Here is a 12,616-nt window from a genome sequence, read left to right as displayed (position 1 = left end):
GCTCGGTATCCTCGCAGGAAATTTGTAGGGCAGCTACCTGGAAATCGTTACACACGTTCTCGAGGCACTATCGTCTGCACCTCGCCTCTTCAGTCTCTGGACACTTTGGCGAGCAGGTTCTCCGAGCAGGCCTCGCAGGACCCCACCCGATTTAGGGAAGCTTGGGTACATCCCACTGTCTGGACTGATCCAGGTACGTACAGGGAAAAGAAAATTATTACTTACCTGCTAATTTTCGTTCCTGTAGTACCATGGATCAGTCCAGACGCCCACCGCGTTTGGGTTCTTGATCCTGCTCAGCTCTGCGCTGCTTCTTGCTCGCAGTGTTCTGTGTCTTCACAGTCGTTTCTTTTCGCTGTTTTTCACAGCTCCCTACAAGTTGGTAGGATGTTTGCAGTTACTTGTTGCGGTTACAATTGTTTTCATTATCTGTTTCCACAAACTTGATCCTTCGGGGGTTTCTACTCGGGCTTTGATATACTCGATACTGAACTCCTGCAGAGGGGGTAGTAGTATATATGGATACGCCCCCTCAAAGCTTGTGCTGACTCCATCTGCTGGATTGGGGACATAACCACTGTCTGGACTGATCCATGGTACTACAGGAACGAAAATTAGCAGGTAAGTAATAATTTTCTTTTTCTCCTCTGCCACTGTCTGTGCTCAGAACTGGACTGTAAACGCCACAGGGGCTTGGTATATCTTAAATTAGCTGAAACCAAGTGCATATTTTTGGAAGAGATGCTGCTTTACAGGGCTGGCAAATGCTTTGTTTGTATGCGTGCGGTGTGCACGGGTTTGTGTTGAGCAGCTGACGCTGGTGTGTTGCGGTGGGACGTGGAAGGAGCCGTGTTTGGTGCCGCAGTACCGATCCAGGCCCAGCTTGATTTCAGTTTGGAAGGCTTGAAAGTTCTGCATTTTCATATATATATATATATATATATATATATATATGTGTGTGTGTGTGTGTGTGACCAGGCAAGAACTGTTTGATGGGGAACCTGGATCATATGGATGTATTTTGTGGCCAAGCCTGGAGGTCCAGCAATTTTGGATGAATTATTTTATTTTTATAGATTTGGGAATGTTGAGCTGCTTGGGCACTGTTTGGTATGAATACACAAGAGAGATGTCTGTAGGCTAGCCTTGAAATGATCGCTGGCAGCATTGGTCCTAGTGCTAAGAATAATGACTAGACGTTGGCTACCAGTTCAAGGAATGGCCATATCTGCTTGCACAGATGAAGATGTGCCTTTCATTTACGTGGATGGATGGCCTTTCCTCTGGACTTTCAGCTCCGTTGGAATCAGCCTATACTGCTTTACAGCACCATGAGTTTTCATTTGTAAATATGTGGGGTTCCCCCCCCCCCCCCTTATTTTTAACCCTTTGCTGCCTCCTGTTTAGCTCAGCTATTGCAGTGGCAGCCCTCAGCAAGGGGCCACAGACTGTTGCTCCCTTCAGACTCTGGAACGTGCACAGCGTGAGCCGGACAATCCACCCCCTCACTTCCAAGATTTAATCTGGGATCCTTTTTTTTTTTTTTTTAATGCTCAAAGCAAACCGTGGTGGTCAAGAGCAGGATTGGATGCCAGTGGACACTTGAATATTGAATAAGTCCATCTGGTTTATGCGACCCAGGGGAGACAGCCAAGGACTAGATGAAATAAAGAGTAGGTGAGCTGGTGGGGTTAGGAAGGGTTTTATGTATGGGGCTAGATTCCTGATATTCAGACTGGCCAGGGCTGTAGGAGTACGGCAGAAGGTAATATCCCTGGAGGGAGAATGACACCTTCAGACTGAGGACAGAACATACTTGTACTGGGCTCCACCTAGGATCATGGCCAAGATGACTCTGCTGTGGAGGGGGAAGTGGAGGCGTGTATATGAATGGAGAGTTGTGAATGAAAGTGCCCTGTTCCTGGCAGTTGGGGAAAAGTCCCGAAATGAACACCAGTGAAACTGCCAGGCCAGAAACAACAGAGCAGTCAGCTTTCAAAAAAGAGTGGAGCACCTAACCTATCTGGCCAAATTTTGGTTGGCTTGAGTTAAGCTGATTTTCAGTCGAATCTAGCCAGCTGGATTTCAGCTGAAAATTGGTCTAAATCTAGCCGGTTACCACTTAGCTGGCTAGAATTGGGGTGCTCTGCATAGACGATGCGAGCCTCCTGCCCTGCAGAGTAACGCTTCCTTCTCTCCCGCAGTCCCACCAGCGGCAGCACAATAAAGACAAACCTTACAAGTGTCCCAACTGCTACCGTGCATACACGGACTCCGCCTCCCTGCAGATTCACCTCTCTGCGCATGCCGTCAAACACGCCAAGGCCTACTGCTGCAGCATGTGTGGCAGGGCCTACACCTCGGTAAGTAGCAGCAGCAGAACGTGCTCGTAGGCTGGGGGGGGGGGGGGGGGGAAAGGACCTGACGTTTTGTCAGGATCAGATTGCTTTCTGGTTGTGCTTGGGTGTTTTGATTATCCAAGTTTTCTCTTAAATATTGTCCCAGCAGCCTCGTGCACGCAGCATCTGCCCAGGCGTTTGCAAGAACGTAACATAACATGCGTGCTGCTTGTCTTGCTCCAGCCGTGAGGGAGATACGATGAGATCACAGTGTCCTTCAGCCGTTTTCCTTAGCAATAGTCCAATGAGCAGTCAGCTGCAAGATCCCCTGCCCTTCATCTGACAGTAGGAAGACTACCAGATAGGGGGGAATAGGAAGGAAGTGAAGCACGAGACGGTTAGAGAAACAGAGAAGACACCAGTGAAAGATACGGGAGGAGGAGTGATTGCATGAACTGGCAAAGAGGACCAAGTCAGAAGTGGCGAGAAATGAGTAGTCAAGCCAGTGAGAGAAAGAGAGGCAGATAGAAAATGCATTGTGCAAGTGAAAGCTGTAGGCTTCTGAGAGGTTTTTTTTTTGCATAGTAACATAGTAGATGACTGCAGATAAAGTCTGATTGACCCATCCAGTTTGCCCAGTTCTTCTGGTCTACAGTGCTAAGAATACATCCCAGCTGCCAGTTGTAGAAGTCTTGAGTGCTTGTAGGATTATTGCTGCTTGTCCAAATCAGTTTTTGCCTTCCTTTTTTTTTTTTTTTTTTAATGCCATCCTAAATAGATGGAATGCAGTTTCTTATTCACACATCATAAATTCCTCAGCAACCTGATTTCATGAGGTTACCTTACTGGAACTCTGTGTCCTTATGGAAGCCGTTGATGAACGGATATCTGCCTCTCTATAGGCTGGTTAATTTGTAAGGAAAGCTTGCCTTAACGCCCCTGCATTTTTTTTATTTTGTTATGTTTTTTCAGGAGACGTATTTGATGAAGCACATGTCAAAACACACCGTAGTGGAACACCTAGTGAGTCATCATTCGCCTCAGAGAACGGAGTCTCCCGGTATCCCAGTGCGAATCTCTCTCATCTAAGAGCAGGGCGAGATCCCCCTCCCCCCCTCCCCCCATTCCAGAGCTGGGTTAAAATGGGACGAGGCTGGAAAACTGAAAAAGAACCGACCTTACGACAAAAGCCAGCTCGAAGTGGTCACGCCCGAGAACCAATCAGAAGTTATCATTGGGAAAAAAAAAATTAAATAGATGAATATAGACTAGATCGAAACCAACAGAGTTATGAAAATCGATTTCCTGCTGCCCTCTGTGACATGGCAGTTGTGATTGGATGTCCTCTGGTGATATGGGACCTAGGATTGGCTGCCTGGTCAGACTTTGGACCTAAGATTGGCTGCCCCTCACAGACGTGTGGGACCTGTGATTACCTGTTCCTCCGAGGCAGGACTGTGATTGGCTGCCCCTCACAGACATGGGACCTGTGATTAGCTGTTCCTCCGAGGCAGGACTGTGATTGGCTGCCCATCAGGCGATCTGGGACCTATGAATGGTGTCCCACCGAGACATGGGGATTTGTAATTTGCAAGTTTTCACCTTAGAGGTTCCTGACAGTTGTGGTGACATCCAAAGACTATTTCAGAGCACTTTGAATCTCTGTATCCTTTTCCTTTCATTTTTTTTTTTCTTTCTTTTATTTTTTTTTTTTTTTGGAATATGAGAAAAGAAATATTTATTGGCCTAGAAGTTGGTGCTGCTAACTAGGGAAATCAAATAGAGTTTAAAAAAGAATTAAAATGCATAAAGGGGCATCAAACGTGGCAGTTTCAACCATACGTTTGGGTGTCTGCTGGTGGTGCTGGGGTTATGGACCTTTTAATACCCAGTCTCGCCTTTTGCAAGGAGCTTTGTCGTCTCCCCCCCCCCCCCCCCCCTCCCCCAGCAGAACCAGAGGGCATCCCTGTTCCCGCGGGCCGACCTGGCCAGCCATGGCTGCCCGTAGATGAGCTGCTTACCTGCTGGTGATACCTACATCTGCTCCGGGGGACTGGAGCCAAGTCAAAGAAGCAACAGCAGCAGCAACGCTCCCACCATAGCATAGAGAGACTAAAGACGCACTAGTCCGGATTCCCTCACCTGACATGTACAAAGAAGGCCGCTAGCTAGGCAGAAACTCCCAATAGAGGTGTGTACAGTCCTCCCCTAGAGAGGAGGAGGGGAAATGTGCAGGTGGAGGAAGGAATTACCCAACCAAACTCTAAATGTCTGTCAGCATTTCTTTCTTCTTGTTATTAGTTACCTAAGCAAAGTAGACTTACAAATAATGATCCTAGTTTTGGGTGAACAGATAGCAGGACAAACTAGAGTCCCCTACTGCTTGAGGGGTGTCGGGGGTGAGGCATGGAAAGGATCACTACATCAGCCGGTGGTCATGGGCCTGGGTTTATCCCAGAAGCCATGCTCTACGACAGAGCTGCTGAACAGTATTACTTCTCCAACTCCCCCCATGTAGTTATGTTTGTTTACACATCAGTTCTGTGAGTTTTTTCCGTGCAGTTGTGCTTTGACGTTGGGGGCTACGAGTGATTTTGTCAGTGACTGGCAGAGCCACACCTCAACGGATGAGTCATTCATAGCAAGGGAAGTGGAAGCGCGCATGTGACAGCAAAAGCAACCTTCTCATTTTGCAGCTGGAGAGTGCAGCAGAGGTAGAAGGATGTATATTTAGACTTAACACCTAAATATTCTTTGAAAAACATTATCCTTCATGACTGTAATGGTGATTCCCTCTTACCATGTGGTATTTAACTGGCCCGGTGCGAAATAAGAGTTCACATGTGAAATATGAAATCTCTTTCCTAATGAATCTGTGTTTATTTACTTTTTAACTTTCTGGCTATTACATCTGCTGTTTTTACCATGGGCTAGAAAAACGAAAGGAAGCCAGGCAGGTAACTGATTTGTCCTGTAAGCCAGGAAGTCTTCAGCATTTTGTACCATTGGCTAGCCTTGCTAGAGTCTCCACTGATACCCCATCCCCCTAGGAGAGGAATTGGCCCACACACACACCATTGCCCTGATGTTGCCACAAGATACCACATGAGAACATTGCCGGTAACATGTATTGGTGTTTTGATTAAGCTTGTTTTTGTGAGATACTTGGCCAGGCTCTATACATACTTTGAGTAATTCTCAGGATAACTCTAAAGTGAACATCCCACTCCCCTCCCCTCCTAACCAGAGGCTCTACCCATCTGGTCATGATGCCTCAGGGGAAGGGTAGATGGGTTAGAGGACTAATTTTTTTTAGGCGTTCTTGTGCAAAATGTAAGCAATAACACCTTATGCAGAGATTGTGTCTGTCTGTCTGACCTAGTATCAGAAGACAACTAGCCAACACTATGAGCTCAGATTTGAGAGTTTACACTCGGGTACTTAGAGACTTTTGAATATGATGATTGAAAAGCTTGTTGGATAAGGTACTGGCTTCTCTTTTGTTCCCTTTAGTTTTTTTGCAGTCCGGTTGCCATAGCGCATACTGTGTTTTTGTGTGTGTGAACGCCTGTCCGTGCTCTGGGAAAATGAAGTGGGGCACGGTAGGCGACGGAGGAGGTTTGTACTTTTAGGTTGGCGTCTGAAGAACCTGGATGCAAGAATGCCACCTCAGCCTTGATGTAGGCCCCAGTGGGAGTAGACTCATTGCACTTGTTAAGTGTAAGCTCTGAGAAAGAGCTGGTAGTTGTTGCCACGTGGGCTGACCGTAAATTCAGGAGGATAGGATTCTTCATGCTGTAGTGTGAAAAAAAAAAAAAAAAAAAGGCCCTCGGCACTAAGAGAGTACTCTAAAGGTGAGAGGAATGTAGATTTTTAGGACAGATGAGGTGGTGGAAGGGGTTTAACGTCTCTTGGATCGTAGAATGGTTACAGGTTCTGTCTAGGGTTACTAACTGACATCAGGTCAAAAGGGGAAAGGCTCAGCTAGGCCTGATTTTCCACTATTGCATGTAGGGTTTAAGCATTAGGACTTCCTGTAGTATTTCTAAATGAGAAAAAAAATCTTCCTCTCCCCTCCCTTTTAGCTGTACCTGGGCCAGCTCCCCAGTTAAGGGAAGAGGTAGGCAGGCAGCAAAGGAAACGGCCTTTTAAGATTGATGAAATTTTTGCTGTCAGCAGCTCCCAATACACAAGCTCTCTTAGTGCTAAAGAGACATTATCCTTAGAAGTGTGAGAGAAATTGTATTGTAGAAGGAGCCTGAAGAACAGAGCATATATTTTATATATATATATATATATATATATGATAGAATTACTGTAACGGTCTATGGATAAGCTGTTCCTTATTAATTCTTTGCTGTCATTTTTCTAAATTCTACCTCCCGGCCCAAAATATTTCCACCACTTAAGAGCCTTGATTCTTTCTAGATTTTTCCAAGAAGCCAAGATTAGACAATTTATCTTTGAAGAACCAGTCCCTGACTTTCCATACTGCACTTCCCTTATGTCTGGGGGTGCATGTGGTGAAGTTTTGAAGGGGCCCCTACTCTTTGTTTGCCCAAGAGCGTTGAGCTGCGGGTTATTACTGATGCGTGATTGTACTCCAGCGGAGAACTCTGATGCAAACGCCAATGCCCCTTTTGTCTAGCGGCGCAGTCCAACTCCGCCTTCTCATTGTCCATTGGCTTCCCTCGACCTCTGTGCAGAACTTGAACCTGGCAGGAAACAATGTGTGGCTGAAGGCCCGTGCTTTTCATCGTCTTCTCACTGGATAGGAAAATGCTTCTGGGAAAGAATTGGTGTTAATTTGTAAAGCAACAATGTTGCCTTCCTCAGGACCGTTGGCCGGAGCTCAGAAAATGGGTGTAGTCAGTGAAAGTCTGGTCTCCCTTTAGCCTCTTTCAGTTCGGGTTTGATAGATCTCTTGTTTTATGGAAACATGATGGCAGAAAAAGACCATTTACCCCATCCACATCTCCTGCTCAGCTTTATAGCTCCTTCCTCTCCATCAGAGATCCCCTAGGCTTGTTCCATGCTCTCTTGAATTCAGATACTATCCTTGTCTCCACTACCTCTACGGTGAGGCCGTTCTATGCACCCTCTACCCTTTTTCTAAAGAAATATTTCCTTAGATTACTCCTAAGTCTACCCACGTTCATCGTCTTCCTTCTTGGAGGTACTCCTCCCCCTCCATCTTAAAATGTGTTCTTTCTGAAGTCCTGGGCCTCTTGCCTTTGAATGATCCTTCACCCCCCTCTGCTCTAATTCTTGATGAAGGTTGTAGACCTGTTTCTAGCAAATGGCCGAGCGGCGCCATTGTAGCTCTTCTGCATTCTGTGATCTCACACTATCACCAAGACTGCCTGCTGCTTATAAACGCTAAAGAAAAGGAAATCAAAACCATTATGCATTGGCCAGATCCTAACCTAAAATGCACAATATGGGTGGCTTGAAGTTTGTACTAATCCAAAGGACTGCAAAACACAAAGACTGTCCTCAAGGGGAGCTGGAGCAGTCATTTGCCATGGTGTAGCTTTTTAACTACACGATATTTAGGTTTAGTAAAATATGCATCCTATCTTTCTGTACTGATGTCATAGAAACTGGTTATTTCGAATACGGGATGATATGTATCACTGGAACGATGAGAATCTGAGCTTTCTAAATGAAATTTAACTGCCAGATAATCCTGGCTTAATACCTACATAAAGTGGAGGAATATTGTCTCTGCAGTAGATGGGTTCTCCAGGGCTTGGTGTAGCTGTGCTAGAGGGTCAACAGGACAGGGGCTGGTGGGGGCTCTAACACTATAGTTAACTACGTCTCCCTCTGCCCATTATAAGGCACAAGAACTGGACCTGCCGATAATTAGAGGATGAGCTGGCATAACCTAATTAAAAGGAAAATGATATAACCCTACACTGGTTTATAGTATTTTCCATGAATGAAGAGTGAGCAATGAGGCTGTTTAAATTGGATCCTTGTGTACCGGGTCCTCTCTCTTTAGAGCACTGATCATAGGATTCTGTATTGACATGGAGCTTTTTTCTTTGTATGTATTGTCTGCAAAAAAATACTCCTACTTCTCCCTGGTATGGTAACAAGCACCGCTTTTCCATGCATTTGTCGAGGACATGGGATTGCCCTGTGCGGTGTCTTCTGGGGCCTGTGGTCACTCTGTACCCATGGCTTAACATTTTTGCTATTTGTGTTTAAATGTTTCATGACAAGAAGTACAAATGCCTCCAGCTGAAGGTGCCCGACTGCCTTCCTAGGAGGGTGGGGCTGAGTGACCAGTGAGTTTGTGCCTCCCAAAAGAAGCCTCTACTTCCTTGGCCACAGGGGTCAAAAGGGCTTTCCAAGGGGTGGATCCTAATTTACATGCATTCAAAGGAGGCTCCGAGTATTTTATGTTAATAACAAAGCAGTGCGCCGAGTGTTTGAAGGAGAAACTTTTGCAAGTGGGGGTATGGGCCTGACCTTCAGCTCTCAGCACGCTCTGCTTTGCAGGATTGCGGTGGTGAAGGTGCGCGAGCTGGAGTTGCAGACACGAAACCCAGGCTGCTGCGCGTGGTCCTCGAGGAAAGGGCTGAGAGCCTCTGGCCTAGAACAGTGGCGCAGGGAGAGGGCTCTTGGCATAACCAGAACGTTTGGCCTCCAAGCCAAGGTGGAGAGAGCTGCGGCTCGAGTACGTGAGCTTGCGGGGAGTGACGAGAGATGCGGGTTTTTGATAGCAATAAGATTCCCCCCAACCCTTAAAACCTCACCCACTGCCGTAAAATCCGAATCTAGGGCCCAGAGCAGCATATCCACCAACGCGGCGCCCCCTCGGTGAGTTGGTGTTGACCTCCTGTCCCATTTAGTTACCGTTTAAAACTGTTTACTGCTGTTTTTAATTTCCGTGTAATTGCTACCCTGGCAAACAAGTACTGCCAACACTTTAATTTTGAATCATGACAGAAAATCCATGTACGCTAATTTTGTTCTCAGCAGGCAGCTGGGAGGGGGGGGGTGTCCCCTTTGGAGTAGAGGCCCGTTAAAACACTTTTTTATTTTTTGAGTGTTCGGCAGTGCGTGGCCTGGTACAGAGCTCTGCTGCAAGCAGGGGAGGCAGAGGAGACCCCCATCGTGCCTGTACGTGGGGCTTTGTACCGCTTTTCAGTGGTACCCGTCTCAGCCGGCTCCAGTCGTTTTCCATAGCATAGAAAAGGGGATCGGTAGACGTTGTTGTGTACTAATTTAATCTGTCGGCACAAGTGTTTTGTCACATCTTGAAAAGCACAAAACCAAACCTGGCTTTTATTTTGTGTTCCTCTAAACTGAGGTCTTTAAAGATTCTTCAGTCAATTCAGTTGACTCCCTAAGTTTTTTTAATCTTATGCACTTCCTTTTTGTTGCTCACTTGTACATAGAAGTTGAGTTGAGAAATCCGTATTTTCATTCAGTTTTAGGTTCTCTCAAGCACGGGGTCGGTAGGCGAAAGACCTGACCCTAGAACTCATTTCATAGAGTTGGGAGGAGGGCACCCTGTCATCAGCAGGAGGCACTGGAAAGGAGGTTGCAGCTGCTGCCCTCCCAGCCTCTCCGAGCAGGGAGGCAGTGAGAGGCAATGGGTGCAGCAGAGCTGGCTCCAGGCCTGCAGTCATGGCTCAGGGGGGGGGAGGTGGGTCGAGGGCAGGGGGGGGTCCTAAAGCTGTTTCTGTTCCTAGCCAACTTATTCCCTACACCACTCAAGGGTGCAACAAGGTGGAGCGAGGTCACCATGCAATCCCTCCTCATACAGCACCTGCAGTACATAAATCTGCTTCAGCGAATGGGTTTTATCTGAGAGGGGTAGGACTTGTACAGCCAGAACCACATGATCCTTTAGCATTGCTTGTGCAAGAGGGAGGCCAGGTCTTAGAAAAAAAAAGCTATTGCTAAAATACTTCAGAAAAAGAGAACTGGGGTTTTTTTTTTCCTCCCCAGTGTTACAAAGCTACAGGTGCTGTCACCTGCTCCTGTTCTCCATGGCAGTGTCTCTCAGAAAATGCAACCAGAGAGGATTTCCAACTTAAAGTAGCAGCACTAGCTGAACCGCCAAAAGGTGGGGATGGCTGCCTACCTTCCTTCCTTTGCCCATGCGTGTATTTTTAATTATACTTTTTAGGGAATAAAATAAACGATCATGGCCGCATCCTATAAATTAAATCTGTTGGCCAGGGGCCAGCGTCCTGTGCACTGCCATGAGGAAGAACCGACTCTGATTGCCATCAGCCCTTCCTCTCCCTGGGCTTGCTGCCGTCCTGTCATTGCTCAGCGGGTGAGATGTAACAGCCGGAGTCGACGTCCACCCGGGCTGGACTGCAGAGAGTGCTGTGGTTCGCTTGAGGAAGGTCCGGATTTAAAAAAAAAAATTAAAAGGGGGTGGAAGTTGGCAGACTCGCCCACATCGTTGGAGAAGGAAGGCTCGGGGGGGGTACCGTAGCCCACTAGAGGCTGGGGTTGGGAGCAAAGGGCTGGGCAAAACTAAAAAAAAATAAAAATTCCTTTTTTTTTCTCCATCTGCTCTTCAGCTTCTTTTGCTATATTCATGCATGATGCCTGCATGGGACTATTAGGAGGATCAGCGCCGTAGTCCCTCAAGCTATGTGTATTTATAATGATGGGAAGGGCCATGTAGGAAGAGCTTACAAACTGTACCATCTGTTTCCCCTTGCAAAATAAGGATCACCATTTTTTTTAAGAGTTTCAACTTGCCAACAGAGCTAGTTTAAGACCTATCTGCCTGTACTGGTCTTTGAAGGTCCCATAAAACACTGGTTCTACAATCCAGTCCCTGGCCCCCTCCCCCCTTTAATGGGTCTGGTTTTCAGGATATCCACAATGCTAGCTCGCAAGATAGACTTCAACATGTTTTGTCTAGGACTTGGGTTAATTTTACATTTTGCTTATCTGGAAAACTGGGGGTGGAGTGAGTGGAAACTGAGCAGCACAGCCATAGACCAGCTCTCAGAAGAATAAAGCCTATAAGCAAGGAGCCTGCTAGCTAGGGCCTCCTTTCCACAAACGGGCACCGTACCCAACCGCCAAAGATAAATCAACACTGAATATGAATTTGTTGAAAGAGAAAATTCATGGATGGGTGTGAGGGGGAGATGGTGCCAGCAGGTGCATGCATTCTGTACTGCCACTGCCACTTCAGCTCTCTTAAAAACTTCTGGGCTTACTGTTACCCCTTCTTCTACCCAAACACTACCTTTTAAAATCTATGCCTGGCCCTGAGGGTGTATACATATATATATATATAAAATCCATGTATAGAAAATGGGAAAAAGAGAATTAGGAAAAAAAATCATGTACTCTTTGGTTCTGTTTTGAATATTAACTGTTATTTTTATACACATTTTAAGCCTTAACTATTATCATTGTTTAACAGTTCTCTGTTTATTACCTTATAGTTTTGTTATTAATTTTGTTGTTTACTTTTCTGACTTGGTGTTGTAAAGGTAACCAGTAGTGTATCCTTTATTGTCAGCATGTTAATACTGTGTAAATAATGCTCATTATACATACTGTTAACACTTTTTTCTATATGATAAATCCAAGCCACATGTATTTAGAATCTAGTTACTACCTTATTACAAAAAAAAAAAATAATTCTGTCTTGCCTTGTGGTAGCAGAAAGACATGCAGAATTGGCTGGAATCTTTAAAAATGAAAAGTTTGCATTATGTATTAAAAAAAAAACAAAAAAACCCCAAAACAATATCACAAAACAAAAAAAAAAGTAAAAAAAAAAAAAAAGAAATGGTCCTTTGTATCTCTGTTGTGAAAATAAACTTGTACATGCAGACTTCTGAACTGCTGGCAGACATGTGGCTGCTTTCTGTGTAAAGCTCTCCCAGCCAGAGAGCAGATGCCCCTCTGCTTTACAGTTACCAACTTTCAGCCAGCAGCTTTCCCAAGACTTGGGAGATACCCTTTCATATCTTGGCTGATGGGATTTACACACATGCGACTTTTATTGCCACTCTTCCCCCCATTATTTATTTATTTAGAATTTTTATATACCGACATTCTCGATAGACATATCGAATCAGGTCAGAAAAACACAGAAAGTTCAGGATCCATATCCAGGCTGCCCAGTTTACTTCCTGCTACAGTGTCACAGACCCCAGTGGATGGCTGCATTTCCCCTCACTTTTCCTTACAATTAATAATCCTCTGTGCATGTCCTGTACTTGCCTGAACTATTACTGCTTTTTGCCTCTGTCACCTCCACCGGGGAGGTTTGC

The 12,616-nt window shown here is 45.8% G+C and overlaps 1 protein-coding gene across 7 annotated transcripts in view; it reads left to right on the top strand.

Annotated features, from left to right (window-relative positions):
• The window catches only part of ZNF362 (zinc finger protein 362), a 71,244-nt gene extending 59,119 nt beyond the window's left edge, over nt 1-12,125 (top strand). For all 7 annotated transcript variants that reach the window (XM_029579290.1, XM_029579288.1, XM_029579291.1 and 4 more), the window contains 2 exons: nt 2,205-2,363; nt 3,312-12,125. In XM_029579290.1, the coding sequence (XP_029435150.1) occupies nt 2,205-2,363; nt 3,312-3,428 (276 nt within the window). In that variant the 3' untranslated portion in view covers nt 3,429-12,125. The remainder of the gene's footprint in view (nt 1-2,204; nt 2,364-3,311) is intronic.
• Nucleotides 12,126-12,616: the final 491 nt, after the last annotated feature.

The sequence above is a fragment of the Rhinatrema bivittatum genome, chromosome 15 (assembly GCF_901001135.1).
Source record: "Rhinatrema bivittatum chromosome 15, aRhiBiv1.1, whole genome shotgun sequence".
Lineage (NCBI taxonomy): Eukaryota > Metazoa > Chordata > Amphibia > Gymnophiona > Rhinatrematidae > Rhinatrema > Rhinatrema bivittatum.
This window is presented reverse-complemented; position numbering and strand designations above follow the sequence as displayed.